The sequence below is a fragment of the Trichomycterus rosablanca genome, chromosome 1, assembly GCF_030014385.1.
Source record: "Trichomycterus rosablanca isolate fTriRos1 chromosome 1, fTriRos1.hap1, whole genome shotgun sequence".
In the NCBI taxonomy this organism is placed as follows: domain Eukaryota; kingdom Metazoa; phylum Chordata; class Actinopteri; order Siluriformes; family Trichomycteridae; genus Trichomycterus; species Trichomycterus rosablanca.
In genome coordinates, this window is record NC_085988.1 from 67,009,544 (window position 1) to 67,025,835 (window position 16,292).

Sequence of the window (16,292 nt, forward strand, 5' to 3'; positions counted from 1 at the left end):
CCTGGGAGAGTCCTTACCATTGAAGAGCAGCATGAAAGAGGGCTAACAAAGCATGCAGAGAAACAGATGGACTACAGTCAGTAATTGTAGAACTACAAAGTGCTTCTATATGGTAAGTGGAGCTGATAAATAGCTGATTGGTGTGTATACATTTACAGTCTAATAAAATCCTTGTTTCGCATGTCTCATCTTAGGAAGCATTGGATACTCCCTTGTTATTCAGTTAAATTATTGTTTCAAAATAAGGCACCTTAGTAGGCAGCATTTTAAGGATCTAAGAATTTAGACGTCCCATCTTCTCAGGAGCGTGTAGGATGACGTAAAATGCCGTCTATGTAGAGAGCTCACTAGGTTTCACCCAAAGTGTGTGAAAAGTCAAGTGAACTGAATATTTCCTGATTTCATTGTCATTTCTTTTATATAGTTGTCAAAAATAAACATCTGAGCTCAATAATTAGGCAGGGTGTCCACATACTTATGGCCATGTAGTGTACATCGGCTGACCTTGATGTACGTACATTCCATCTCCTTGCAGGTTTGAATCCTCCTCCCATGCCATCAGCATGAGCGCTTACCTGCGGGAGCAGCGGCGGGAGCTCTACAGCAAGAGCGGAGAGTTACAAGGTGAGTGAGGGAACGAGGATGAGGATGAGTGCTGGAGGATTAGTGCAGATGGGAGGGAGGAGGAAAAAAACTGCTCTTTACTATGTATCATCTACAGGTTTCTGCTTCTCTTTCTGGCAGTACATCTGTGACACCTTTCTTTTTACAACACTATATGCAGGGGTAAGACAGACACCCCAGAGAGTGTCTCAACTCTTAGGTCTTTTGATTTTGTCAACTCTTTTTTTATCAGAATGACCTTGTAGTTTCAATCAGCGGTGGCTGACGGAAGTGCTTGTTTTTCTTTCTCACACCTAATTCCACAGAGACACAGGCTGTGCGAAATGATGAGTGATAGAGGAGTTGAAAAAAAAGGAGTGAAAATGAGGGGTGGGGTACTAGAATTTCTCTCTTTTTTTTTTTGTTTCATCCAGATTTGTTAAGCAGATCTCCATTGCCCTGATACAGACTAATTCAAGTAAGTGCAAGGGCACTAAGTGGTAGCTTAGTGCTTAAGGTACTGGACTGGTGAACAGAAGGTCACTGATTCAAGCCCCACCGCCACGTTGCCAGTGTTGGGTCCCTGAGCAAGGTCCTCAACCCTCAATTAATTGCATTGTATTTAATAAGTACAGTGGTACCTTGAAACTCGATGTCAGTTTGTTCTGGGACTGGCATTGAGTTTAAAAGGCGTTGAGTTAAAAAGCGTTGAGTTTCAAGGTATTTTTTTTTTCATAAGGATGTATTGAAAACCTGTAAATGTGTTCCATGGTCCCATAGGTCTGCATATATTTCAGGCTAATGTAAAATAATGGGGTTGTTTTTGACACTTATACACTGAAAATACAATAAAACCTTCTCAATCAAGGGTATGCTTGATCTTGGAATATCGTATTCCTTAGCGAGTTCAGTAATTCACATGAGAAATGACAATACCATACTGGCATTGTGTCCTATGGAGTGTGGCGGTACACTCGGTAAATCGTGACTTATTGTATTATAACAATGAGAGGTGAATATTATTAATGGAGAGAACCTATAAGCAGTAATTATTAAGAGAGGTTTAGTGTTCCTATGTCATTCTATTAATACATTAACTCATCAAGCTTTTTTTTTTTACGATAAGCGTTTTAGACTCTCGGAAAAACTGATTCTCACAATTTCTCAGCACCCCGAGCTATTAAACAAGTTTAAAAGTGAAACAGTAGGAAAATCCAGCTAAACACAGATACATGTGGAGCTTTCAGAGTGAATTTGACAGTTATTCCAAACAAATGCAGATTCGTCTCATATGCACACTATGATGACGTTTTACCAAACACGTCGAGTTCATTGAGTTTAGGGGAACAAATTTCTCCTCAAAGGGTGTCGAGTTTCAAAGTTTTCGAATTTAGGGGACGTTGAGTTACAAGGTACCACTGTACTGGTGGATTCGTAAGATTACAGACCTATCTTCTCCTTAATGGATTTTGTTTAATAGTGGGTGCCAATAATGGCTGGCCTAACAGAGATGCCCAAACAGAGCAAGTTAAATGTACCGATTAACATGAAGTAAGCAATGAAATAAGCTTCAGATAATCTCCCTAATCTCTTTCTTTTCTCAGTGTTTCAAATGTAAAAAATCAGAAAAAATATTTGGATGCTTGAGTGGCTTGTGGCATTAAAAAGGAGATGAGATTCCCCGTTTCATTTAGTCTGTCACAATGGTGAGCTCAGACCGAGAGGTGAATGAGGGAACGATGGCGGGAGGGACGGAATCGTTTAAGAAATGAAAGAAGCCGAGCAAAAGTCATTGTTTTCATCAGGCTGTCACGAGAGCCATTGAAGGGTTTCTGAAGTTATAGATTAGAAATACGAAAATGAGGATTGAGACAGGCCAAGAAATGTTTCGCACTTCTTTTAATTAAGTTTGCAGTGCTTGGCTTACTCTGAAGAGCTGAATGGTCTCATCATCGATGAGCTTCGTGCTCATGCTCGCTACGGGGCAGAGAGTGGGTGGGATTATTCTGGAGTTTGATAAGATTTGATGTATTCTTCTCATTTCTTCATGTTGTTCCTTCAGGTTGCTTTTAATTCATTAGTTTAGAGCCGTGGAGGCTCAGCATTTAAGATTTTCTTTTAGAATGACGATCGTTGGTAATGTGTTCTTTTTTGAACACATATACATTTCATAGAAACCTGCATGTAAATAAAGTGGGTATGAAAATAAAATTAAATGCAACCCCAAATCAGAAAAAGTTGGGACAACATGGAAAAAGCAAATAATAAAAAACACAGAGTTTCTTACATTTACTTTGACTTTTATTTTATTGCAGACAGGATGAACCATTTATTAATAAACATCCATTCCTTCATTTCAGGTCTGCAACACATTCCAAAAAAAGTTGGGACAGCAAAGCATTTACCACTTTGTAATGTTGCCGTTCCTTTTTTTTACCACACCTAAAAGACATTTTGGCACCAAGGAGACTAAGTGATTTAATGTTTCAGCTTTTATTTTGTCTCATTCTTCCTGCAAACACGTCTTAAGATGTGCAACAGTACGGGGTCGTCGTTGTCGCATTTTTCGTTTCAAAATTCTCCACACATTCTCTATTGGGGACAGGTCAGGACTGCAGGCAGGCCAGTCCAGTACCCGAACCCTCTTCTTCTGCAGCCATGCCTTTGGAATGTGTGCAGCATGTGGTTTAGCATTGTCTTATTGAAAAATGCATGAATGTCCCTGGAAAAGATGACGTCTTGAAGGCAGCATATGTTGCTCTAAGATCTCAATGTACTTTTGTGCTTTAATGCTGCTATCACAAAAGTGTAAATGATCTTTGCCAAGGGCACTGACACAGCCCCATACCATGACAGACCCTGGCTTTTGGATTTGTTTCTGATAACAGTCTGGATGGTCCTTCTTGTCTTTGATCCGGAGCACACAGCGTCCATTTTTTTCCAAAAAAACAAAACAAAACCTGGAATGCTGATTAATCTGACCACAATTCACATTTCCAATTTCCACTGTGTGATGGTCCATCCTAGATGCCTCAGAGCCCAGAGAAGTCGACGCCGCTTCTGGACATGGTTAATATAAGGCTTCTTTTTTGCACATTAAAGTTTTAAGTGACATTTGTGTACGTAACTCTGTATTGTAGTGCTTAACAAAGGTTTGCCAAAGTAATCCCTCACCCATGTGGCTATATCAGCTATTGTTGAGTGGTGGTTCTTGATGCAGTGCTGTCTGAGGGATTGAGGATCACGGGTGTTCAGCTTAAGTTTGCACCCTTGGCCTTTACGCACTGAAATTCCTCCCGATTCCTTGAATCGTTTAATGAGATTATGCACTATAGAGGGAGAAATATGCACATTACTTCCAATCTTTCTTTGAGGTACATTGTTTTTAAACATTTCAATCATTTTCTCACACATTTGTTGACAAACTGGAGATCCTCTGATCATCTTTGCTCATCAAACACTCAGCCTATCCTGGATGCTGCTTTTGTACCAAACCATGATTACAATCACCTGTTGACATCAGCTGTTTAAAATTGTATCAATATTTAGTTTTTTCACCTCATTACTAGCCCTGAATTGCCCTTGTCCCACCTTGTTTTGTAATGTGTTGCAGGCCTGAAATGCAGGAATGGATGTTTATTAATAAATGAAATGAAGTTGAGCAGACAAAACATGAAATATCTCAGGTTCATCCTGGCTGCAATCAAATAAAAGTCAAAGTAAATGTAAGGAACACTGCATTTTTATTTTCTTTGCATTTTTCATACTGTCCCAACCTTTTCTGATTTGGGGTTGTAAAATAAACATACACCAACGTAGATTATTAATTTCATGATGTAGAAAATTCTAGAATGTCGTTGCATTGTGACATGGCTTTCACTGATCAATCATGTGGTGTGAAAACCACAGTGACTAAGTGAACCCAGTTACAAGAGATCACGTGTGTAGTGTGAACAGTGCAGGGATCTGACGGCTTTGAAAACCTGTAGTGTGAACCTAGCGTTAGTCGCGATGCCAGGCTATTTTTGGCTGAAATCCAGAGCTGTACAAATCTTACATATCCAATGTGACTGGTGCTTTATCTGGAATTGTATCTGTTGTAGTTGTAGAGAGGTATTCATCATTATTTCTCTATCTTTCTCTTATAGTCTTCTTTTTCCTTTCTTACTGTCTCACTCTCTTCCCTGAGGAGTGTGTGAAAGCACTGCTGTGGCAGTTATTAGAAAAACACGTGCCAGCCTCTGAAGCTTAATTACAGCCTCCTCTGCTCGAGCATGACTTATACAGTTCAATTAATCCACGACTTCCATCTGAGGGCTTCATTACCGCTCAACACGTGGCTACAGCTGCACCTTATCCCCCGCTCCGCGTCCATCGCTGTCACTTTCCACACACAGAATAATGGATCAGAAACGACTAAATGCAGCGGAGGCTTCGGCCTCATCTCCTCTATAGAAACTTAATATGAGATGTGATCACTGCTAATAATGAGTGGGTGTGCAGTGTCAGGGGATATTTCGAGGCTTCAACACCATTTAAATCAAGCATGCCATTTGTGCTTTACACACATTAGATTACAAATCTGCTGGGTTAAAGTTTTACTTACACCAACTTGGTGGCTTGGTGGGTAGCACTGTCGCCTCACAACAAGAAGGTCCTGGGTTTGATTCCCAGGTGGAGTGGTATGGGTACTTTCTGTGTGGAGTTTACATTCTCTCCCCTAGTCTGTGTGGGTTTCCTCCGGGAGCTCCGGTTTCACCCCACAGTCCAAAGACATGCAAGTGAGGTTAATTGGAGATACAAAATTGTCCATGACGTTAAATGATGTTAAAATCATAATAAAATAAATAAAATACACATAAACCAACTTAGATTATTCATTTCATGATCTAGAAAATTCTACAATGTCATTGCACTGTCATGGCTTTACAATTCCTTTTTAGTAGTTATGATTGACCACAGGTCCATCATTTTATCATTCAGTTCTCATGGATTTAGAGATGCCAAATTCTGAACCTTTAAGCTTTTCTAAATTTCCATTTATGCCAATTAGCAGATTCTTTTAAACAATTCCAACAATTGAGGTTAAGGGCCTTGCTCAGGGCTCCAACAGTGGCAACCTGGCATTGGCGAGGCTTGAACCAGCAATTTTCTGATTACTCGTCCAGGACCATATCTGCAGAGCACCGTGTCACAGCTGTGTTCCAGCAGCCGAATAATAAAACTAATACAATTACATATAAACTGCTGTTTATTAGTCTCAACTACACTGATCAGCCATAACATTAAAACCACCTCCTTGTTTTTACACACACTGTCCATTTTATCAGCTCCACTTACCATATAGAAGCACTTTGTAGTACAATTACTGACTGTAGTCCATCTGTTTCTCTGCATGCTTTGTTATCCCCCTTTCATGCTGTTCTTCAATGGTCAGGACTCTCCCAGGATGACTACAGAGCAGGTATTATTTAGGTGGTGGATCATTCTCAGCACTGCGGTGACACTGACATGGTGGTGGTGTGTTAGTGTGTGTTGTGCTGGTATGAGTGAATAAGACACAGCAGCGCTGATGGAGTTTTTAAACACCTCACTGTCACTGCTAGACTGAGAGTAGTCCACCAACCAAAAATATCCAGCTTAGGCTTAGACCACTGGTCTAGAAGATGACTTTACATCTACAAGGTGGACCAACTAGGTAGGAGTGTCTAATAGAGTGGACAGTGAGTGGACACGGTATTTAAAAACTCCAGCAGTGCTGCTGTGTCTGATCCACTCATACCAGCACAACACACACTAACACACCACCACCATGTCAGTGTCACTGTAGTGCTGAGAATCATCCACCACCTAAATAATACCTGCTCTGTTGTGGTCCTGTGGGGGTCCTGACCATTGAAGAACAGAGTTAAAGGCGGTTAAAAAAGTATGTAGAGAAACAGATGGACTACAGTCAGTAATTGTATAACTACAAAGTAAATGATCAGATGGCAAAGATTAAAAACAGCAGTTTGTGTGATGGTTTCTAGTGCAATTGAGTGGCACAAATTCCCACATACTTGAAAATCTTGTTAAAAGTCTTTTCAAGTCTGTAAAATGATAACATTTCGGACTCAAAAATGGTAGGTTTGACTTGACAATAAAACCTCTGACCTTTGTGTGACGTCCACTAGTTGGATAGTTTAGTCTGACACAGTGAAGCGTGTGACCTTAGTGAAGGCCTCCTGTTGAGTACAGATGCAGCGGAACCTTCGACACGGCTGCTCAGTCCTACAGCTCCTGTCTGACAGCAGAAAGAAACAGCACCCCCCTCTCAACCCCCCTAAAACTATTCATTTTGTAGGGAATTAAGCTGGTCACAAAAGACCAAAATCCCCGCTTTTGTCCAAATGCTGCTTACAAATGAAGTTTGCACTTCAAGGCTCGGGGCGGGAGAGAGGAGACAGACGAGCGGGTACTCGGTATTAACAATCTTGTTTATGCATAATGGCGGCGTTCCCTCGAGAGAGAGCAGAGATTGCGTGTGGCGGGTCGAGCGATTGGTCCGCGCTGGAGCAAGCCGTGTTTCCTGTCTGTCTCGTAAAGCACAATGGGGCTGGAAAGGTGCAAATGGAAAAATGTCACAGCAGTAGAAAGGTGTGTGTGTGCCAGAGAGAGATTAGAGGGAGAAAGAGTGCACTTGTGGAGTCTGCACTTGTTTTCGGAAACATTTGAGCTTATTGAGCAATTGATCTCAAAACCGTATTTTTTTTTTCTTTATGCATTTTCTTCCCTTTTTCTCCCTTTTTAGCGCGTCCAATTGCCCGATTGCGTCATGCTTCCTCTCCACCAATGCCTATCCTTGCTCTGATTGAGGAGAACGAAGCTAACCCACGCCCCCTCCAACACGTGAGCAGCATGCCGTATGCATTTTATCACCTGCACTTTGACGAGTGCAGTGCAGCTCAGCGTTGTGTATGGAGAGGACTCACCCTTTTCTCATCACTGTGCAGGCGCCATAAATCAGCCAGCAGAGGTCGTAATTGCACCAGTCATGGGAGAGAGACCCATCCGGCTTAGTCCCACCCATATCTGAACAACAGGCCAATCGTCGTTCATGTAGCTGTTCAGCCTTAGCCGGTAGTCAAAACCTTATTTTTAATTCACTGTGGGATATTCCGCTAGCACTCCCCGGTTCGAATCTCAGCTTTGCTACCGGTTGGCTGGGCGCTCTCGAGCGAGCACAGTTTGCAGTGCCTGCAGCAGACAAAATTGGCCATCAAGTCTGCTGTGTGGGCAAAGACCGTACTAGTAAGTAGGTAGGGTCTTCATGACTGCTATGCAAGGACCCTGGTTAGCAGCCCAAGGCGCCTGTGCAGAAGTGGATGAGCCTCATGTGAGAATCCATCAAGCACAGGTGAATAAGAGAGGGTAGAGGGACTGTGCACACATCGGAGGGGCACGTGGGGTAGGCGAATAAACCCTTCTCTGACGCAATCGGGATACCGAGCAGTGAACTAATTGGCTATGCCAATTTGGGAGAAAAATCGGGAAAATAATAGTAGAAAAAAGTATTGGGTCACAGGACGTCCATACAAACACATTCGTCCGTGTTTGAGGGAGAGAAGGTCGGGCGTGGTCTCTCTTTGCTGCCACTGCGATATACGAAGTCTGGGACTGGTCCGAGCACCTGCGCGAGTGGAGGGAGTCACTTGAAGGTTAGCAGTATGGCTCTGTGCAGGAACTCCAACAATGACAGGTGATAAGAAGCGGCTGCAAATGGGACACCTGTCAGAGGGAGAGTGTGGGGATCCAAATCTCGCTGATTAGATCAGGGGTTGTGCATTTGGGAATTGGAAACAGACATATTTTAGACATATCAGTGTCCCCATATATCACTGTCCCCATATTAGGGATGGTGGTAGCCTAGTGGGTAGGGCTTTGGGCTATCAACTGAAAGGTTGAGAGTTCGAATCCCAGCTCTGCCATGCAGCCACTGTTGGGCCCTTGAGCAAGGCCCATAACCCTGTCTGCTCCAGGGGTGCCATACAATGGCTGACCCTGCGCTCTGACCCCAGCTTCCAAACAAACTGGGATATGTGATGAAATAATTTTGTTGTACTGTACACCTGTATATGTATTTATGACAAATAAAGGCATTCTATTCTTCTATATCACTCTAAAATCTGGTGGAAAACCTACCTAAAGAGTTGAGGCTGTTATAGCCCCAAAGATAGGAGCCACCTTCTTTATAAAACACATATGGTTTTAAAATCAAAATGTCCAGCAAACTCATGGTCAGGCATCCACATACTTTTTGTCATATAAAGTGCTTGTTTTATGAAAGGGTTAGCAAGTTAAGTCTATTCTTTTTTTTTTTTTTCAGCTTATTATAAATGTATTTAAGATGACTAGGACCAGAATAAAAAAAGAAATCCTCAGTGAACGCCATGTCTTGACATGATTAATTAAAAATAGGACACACGTCAAATCTGAGTATCGGATCGATGCGTCCCCTTAGATTTCAAAAGTAACGAACAGTAGCTCATGTCAGTTGTGTAGAGAGCCTCATCGTATCCCCATTCTGTGTGTTCCAGAGGAACAAGCCTATCATTTGGGTAGAAGTCGATCAATACGTGACTTACACCAGCCTCACTGTTGTGATTTATTATATAAATAATTGTCGGCTGAGATGATATTGAACTTAGTGTGCAGAGCAAGTCAATAGCTGCATAAAAATGAAACCACCTTGTAGAGTTAAAAGCTCCTTGCGAAGGTTTCTTCACTCCCTAAATACTTCATCTCACTTTATTTCTTTTTTATTATGCTTCCCTCTCTTTTTCTCTCGCATATCAATTCATCTGTACTTGTTTTATTGAGGCAACACAGTGGGTAGCACTGTCGCCTCACAGCAAGAAGGTCATGGGTTCAATTCCCACGTGAAACGTTTTGGGTCCTTTCTGTGTGGAGTTTGCATGTTCTTCCTGTGTCTGCGTGGTTTTCCTCCAGGTTCTTCGGTTTCCACCCACAGTCCAAAGACACGTAGTCAGGTTAACTGGGTATAGCAAAGTTCATGCCCTCTCATGACCTGCCATATTGGCATTCTGCTGTTTTGCTAATGAAGCTTCCAAAAAGGGATCTTATGCTGAATGTTTATGGTCCGCTTGCATTCCAGCCCAGTCTGACAGGATCTTTCAGGTCATAGTGCTCCAAATTCTAGTTTCGAGTCACCACCTGAACCTTTGTAAACAGAGCAGTGAAGTCTGGGTCATGAATGAAACCCATATTTAGTCGGTACATACTTGAAAATAACAACCAATAGGGCACTTGGGTGGCACAGCGGTCACCAGTGCTGATATTTTAAACTCGCGAGCTCTGCTGTTGGCCTGCCGGGTGCTTATATGGACAATAATTGGCCTGTCTGGGTGAGGGAGAGCCAAAGGGATTGTCTCTTAGAGCACTAAATACAAAATATCAGGGCTGCAATGTGAAGCTGTGAGCAAACAAATTATTAAATAAATGAAATCAAATCCTGATGATATGAATCTAGCAACTCAACGTCTCAATAGGCTTAAAATAGAAGCCTCGGCATTAGATAAAATCTATTTCAGCTCCTAATTTCATATATGGGATGGTACTTGGAACGACAGCTCTCTTTCAAACCTGCGAGTTCGATTCTCAGCAGGGCTGCCGACCTGGCCGGGCATCCACACAATACAGTTGGTCGTGTTTGAGGGGAGGTCAGACAGGGTCTCTGGTTGCTGAATGCATGTTGGATAAGGCGTGCGATGGTCTTCAGCCCCTTCTCGGCCAGAATGAGGGTTGTGAAAGCAGCAGCGTACTTACAATTGGGAATTGAATATGACTAGATTAGAGGAAAAAGAAATCATGCATGTGATGTTTTAAATTAATTTCATTTCTATTTATATATTCTCAGTCTCAATTGTTTTTGACCTTATCTACCCTCTCAAGTTTTGGGACGTGTGTGGGGGGGAGTTACTGCAGTCGCAACAACCCCACTGCTTTCTGCACCTGTTAGCTGCTCTACAGACAAGACAACTCTACGGGAGGTTTGAATGGGATTGTAATTAACTGGGTGTGTTAAGAATTTGTATGCATTTTATGCTTTTTCAAAGAACTGTAAATTTTTTTTTGTACTACCAGAACTTTTGGGGTCATGTGTTCCTAAATCATCCCCTAACTCACCTGTTCCTGTGCTTTTTTAGCTTTAAGACAGTGTACTGACAGTCGGGGGTCAGATTGCACTGCATTGAAACTTTTTTTCCCAAAACGCATTCTTGTCAGGGTCGCTGCGCACAGCGTGTCAGTTCATTGCATGCCCCCCATCACTCCCCATTTATATCAAGAGAACAGTTAAAAGGGTTGTGATAGCTTAGAGGGTAGGAATTTGGGCTATCAGTAAGAACGTTGAGAGTTACAAACCCGGCTCCTCCATCAGCCAATGTTGGTCCCTTGAGCAAGGTCCTTAACCCCTCTGGACCCAGAGACGCCATGTAATGTTTTGCAGGATACTTTACAGGTGTGTATGTATTGATTATAATAAAGACATTCCTCTGTGTACACTTGCTGCTAGAGCAGATGTGGAAATTGAATTTTCCAAGGAGCTACATGAGAAACTGGGACTGTTGTGGAGGGCTGGACCAATAGGCCTTACAATGCCCAGGTGTGTACTAGAGGATGGAAAAGTTTTCTGATGGAAACACAAACCACTTGTGTGAGTTGCTCTGGATCAGATCTGCTAAATGCTGTAAATGTTGGATGAGAAGGTCTTTTTTAAAGTTTTTAAGGTTAGTTGTTTTTTTTTGTACAATTGTTAGCAGCAATTGTATATTGGAATGTGTGTTGGGAGGCTCGGTTTAGGGGGAGCACTGGTCCGAAACAGCAAGGTGCGAAGATATACAAAATCATAGCACTAGGGTCCACAAAAATGCTAAACATGCACATATGATAAACAATAAAATGCACAACGTAAATAGATATGTAAATATGTCATGTAAGAACTGTTAATAAATATTAAAATTGGTGTACTGTACTACTGGGGAGAATTTTCATTTACCTTGTGTGGTGGAGGACTCAGAGTATCTATTATTCTGAGTCTGAAGCACTGCTGGTGGCTACTGGAGCAGTGCTGGTGCATAACTAAGCACTAGAACTTGCAAAAACTAAGCATAAAACACAGAGAAAAAAGTGAAAATAAAGCGAGCCTCCTGACAAAAGTCTATCACTCAAGAGAGACGTTGCCGGCTAGCAGACAATTAACGAATTACTGATCTTGGTACGCTTCTCACTGGAATTTTAAACAATCGGACCGGACATTTGGTTTACCAGATTTTGTCCGTTAAATCTGAAATCCGTTGGTCCGTTAAGTAAATAAATTAAAGAGGTTATTATTAAAAATAAATAAAAAGGTTTGTAGTGTAATTGATGATCCTAAAATCATCCCAGTATTATTGGATGGGGGTTGAACTCAAAGCACCGTGCAAGCCACTGAAGTTCCTTCACACCAATCTCATTAAAGCTTGGTTTTCCTAATGTGCAAAGTAGCTCTCTCAAGCTGTATTGTGAAAGGGCCTGAAAGTAACTGTTGCCACCAAATTGAAAGACTCTGATTCTTTAAGATAGTTAAAAGGCGCCCAGGTGGTGCAGCAGAATATTCCACTTGCACACCAGCACAGAGTCTCTGAACTCCTCGGTTCGAAACTCTGCGTTGCTGCCGGTCGGCTGGGCGCCACCTGGCGGGCATAATTGGCAGTGCCTGCAGCAGATACTAATTGGCCACCGTATCTGCAGGGTGGGGGCCGGACTATGTGTGGGTGGGTGGTTCTTCATACGCTGTGTAAGGACCCTGATTGGCGGAAGAAACACCTGTGCAGAAAGCAGGGACGAGAAGAGGAGGGCTGTACACGTGTTGGAAGAGGCGTGTACAGCGACGTGCTCTTCTTGGATGCAATCTGGTATCTCTCAGCAGCAGAAGACACAATTGAGTGCACTGAATTGGGAGGAAAATGGTGAGAAAATGCATTTAAAAAACAACAACAAAAAAAACATAGTTAATATTATACAAAATATTACAGCAATGATTGGGGCAAAAAAACTGAGCTGTGTTTTAGCTCCTTTGAGCCTGTATTCACCGAGGCCTGCTGCAGATGCTCTTGGTACGTCATTCAGTTTTGCGAATGCTCTGTCATCCTTTTCTTTTCTCACAGTGTCCTCTCTGTCCTGCTGAGGATCCTGCAGTGAGGCCTCTCTCTCGCTCGTCCTCATCCTCTCCTCTCTCTCTTTTTACCTTTTGTTTGGGACTTGATTGATCCACATTCTGCCCGGTCGACTTGAGATTGATGCATTGATGCTTCCCACCCTCTTCTCACTCTCTTGATGAAGCTAGAGACGGTGTGCAATCAAGCTTCCGAAAGAAAGAGGGATGAAGAGACGGGGACAGAAAGCATCTCTAGGCAGTAATTGTTGGCCTAAATGACGCACAATCACGAAGCTTTCTCCGGCCAATGCCGAGCACGAAAGAAATGATAAAGGAAGAAAGGTCACCAGCCTGACTCAGAGAGGGGATGTGTGAAGGACGCCCATGAAGATTGCTCAGGATACAATAGTTACTGATTGACTTTGATAATTGTCCCGGCACTCAGACAACACACACGTTCTTCATACGCACTACACCGCTAGCCATTATGCAATCCTCTCAGATCTTCAGGTAGCGTTGCTAGTGTCTCACAGAAGGAAAATGTGTTGGAAAGAAAACAAGGCACTGGAAAAAGGAATATGTCTCTATATTTATGTGTAGGGCTGGGCTGTGCGATACAAAATACAATTTAAAAACCTTTTATTGATATCTTGTTGCAATCTGTATTCTTTTTAAGACCGTTTCCAAAACTAGAAAATATTCAGTGTCCTAAAACTGTGGATGCTCGGGTTGTGCTGCAGTAAATTGAACTAACCCACTTGTGCTGGGATCTAGGATTTAAATTCCAAGCGGTGCTATCGGCCAGTCAGGGGTCTACACGTAGACATGATTGGCTTACGTCGTAGATTGCATCCTGTCCGAGGTGTGTTCATGCATTGGTCATTCTGGGAAGGCAGACCTACCGTGACCCGGTCCAGGATAAAGCTGTGGTAAAGCATGGAAATGATGAGGTGCCCAGGTGGCGCAGCAGGATATTCCGCTAGCACTTCTTCGAGGAGATTCCGAACACCACGGTTTGAGTCTCGGCTCTGCAGCAATTGGCAGTGCTTGCAGCAGACACAATTTTCCAGTGTGTGTGCGCTGGGTGGGGAAACGACCAGTGGGGTCTTTAAATGCTGTGTAAGGACCATGGAGGGCACGAGAGCAGCATTATACCCTCCTCGAACGCAATCAGGGATCCACAGCAGTGGAAGGCAAATCACGCTAGCCCACCACTGCTGAGATTCGGGGTTCAAATGTCAGCAGTGCTATCGACTGGTGTCAACACAGACGTAAATGGCTGTATCTGGGTAAAGAGCCTAGTCATTAGGGGGTGCACTTTTAATGCACGTTAGGTCCCGGTTCCAGTTCTGGACAGTCAGAAAGTGCATCCAGTGTCAAAACTGTGCTGGATCAGGTAGGCAGACTAGAATGATCTGCAGTGGCGACTAAATACAGAAGCAGTGAAAGGAAAACAAAAATCCAAACCAGGTTTGCTTTTTTATTGTATTTATTTATGTATTTTTATTATTTCTCCAGAAAATCCAATAAGAAATGTATGTACGTATTCACAGCTTCTATAACGTGCAGCAAATCTCATGCCAGAGCTGAATTTGTTGGCAGCTGGAGAACGACCGCTTCTGATGCACCACGCTCCATTTGTTCGGCAGTAACTTTATAGCGACAGATGATTATTGCTGAAACAACATTAGGGCTTTCATTGTGTTGTTTTTTTTATATTGTGGCTGACTGTCGCTAGTAACGCGCAGAAAAATATTTAATCATGTTGAGCTAATTAAATGAGTCTAGTGCTGGAATAATGGACGGTAAAGGTTTTAGCATATGGACGTGTGGATGGGACACCTCTAACTTATGGACTCGTGTATGGGACGCTCCTAACTAACGGCTGCTTTAAATCTCGAGGAAAAGACAGTGATAATCCCCCAGTGTGACTACCAGCTGTTTCAGTAATGATGTTTCCTTACCAGGCTGGGACATCTGTCTCCATGGCTTGATTTGAAAGAGGTTTGAGTGGTGGGACGATGTGTTGAGTGACAGTAATTTAGTGTAATTAACTTATTAGATTTCCGCTGAAAATTCTGCACGGCCAATAAAAGCAAGAGTTCATACACACAGGACTCCTTTTAACCAACTGAACATGAGGATATAGTTTAAAAAGATGATGATCAAATTTGAAAACATTACCACTACAGTAGACCCTTGACTTAATTTAATTGGTTCTGAAAGGCTGTTCTGAAGTCAAAATGTTCGTTAGCTAAACCGATTTTTCCCATAAGAAATAATGTAAATAGAATTAATTACATTTACATTTTCAGCATTTAGCAGACGCTTTTATCCAAAGCGACTTACATTATACAGTCTTAGCAATTGAGGATTAAGGGCCTTGCTCAAGGGCCCAACAGTGGCAACCTGGCAGTGGTGGGTTTGAACCAGCAACCTTCTGCTTACTAGCCCAGTACTCTAACCGCTAGGCTACAACTGCCCTTAATTCTGAGACCCCCCCCCCCCCCCCCCTAACCTTTGTAATGTCTTAAATGGTCTTTTTTGTTATAAATACAAGTATATTTCCCTTAATCTTAAATTAGATAATAGACATTACTGTAATAAACAATAACAAACAACAATACACAGTAGTGCTGTACATAAAACACACATCACATTTCAGTACAGTACGTGTGCTGTACCATACACCATAATACATTTCCTTCTTTTTTATAAAATGTATCTACCAGAAACAACAATAACTCTTATATTTCTCTATTATTTCCTTCTTTATTTAAATAGTGTTGTATTTTGTAGGTGTAATTGCACGAAAGAAAAACTTTCTTCTTCTCTTTCACTAATTGTCCCCTCTGTCTGATACACAGTGACAGCTACTGGCAGGAATAATTATACAACACAACAAATGTAATAGATTTGTTCATTTTCTCACCCCTACGCTTTCTCTGGGGCCATTTTAATATAGAATTTTACAAAATATAAAGAAAACACCGAAAAAACACTGTCCGCTGTCCGAATGTTCGTTCACTGTATGTATATATATATATATATATATATATATATATATATATATATATATATATATATATATATATATATATATATATATATATATATATATATATATATATATATATATATAGAGAGAGAGAGAGAGAGAGAGAGAGAGAGAGAGAGAGAGAGAGAGAGAGAGAGATCGTTCGTAACCCAAAATGTTCGGATGGTAAACTGTTCATAACTCAAGGGTCTACTGTATATTGAAATAGAACCAGGATATCATTCTGTCCACTAGGGACACTGAGGTGGATAAAAACCTAAAACAGTCATGTGGGTCTGGACAAGTGGTAATTTGCTAACAATGCAACATGCAACAGCAATGGCACAGTGGGTTAATGCTCTAGCCTACAATTGCTGAGACCTTAAGCTTTCTTACTGCTGGAGCAAATTTGACCTCTGCTGGCTGGTCAGGGTGCCTGGACAGAAGTCACGAGCA

The 16,292-nt window shown here is 42.0% G+C and overlaps 1 protein-coding gene across 2 annotated transcripts in view; it reads left to right on the forward strand.

Annotated features, from left to right (window-relative positions):
- exoc4 (exocyst complex component 4) overlaps window positions 1-16,292 on the forward strand; it is a 292,052-nt gene that overhangs the window by 84,220 nt on the left and 191,540 nt on the right. For both annotated transcript variants that reach the window (XR_010012418.1, XM_062995374.1), the window contains exon 9: window positions 536-624. Coding sequence is in view for 1 of the 2 variants with exons in the window: in XM_062995374.1 (XP_062851444.1) it covers window positions 536-624 (89 nt within the window). In the remaining variant the exon portion in view is untranslated. The remainder of the gene's footprint in view (window positions 1-535; window positions 625-16,292) is intronic.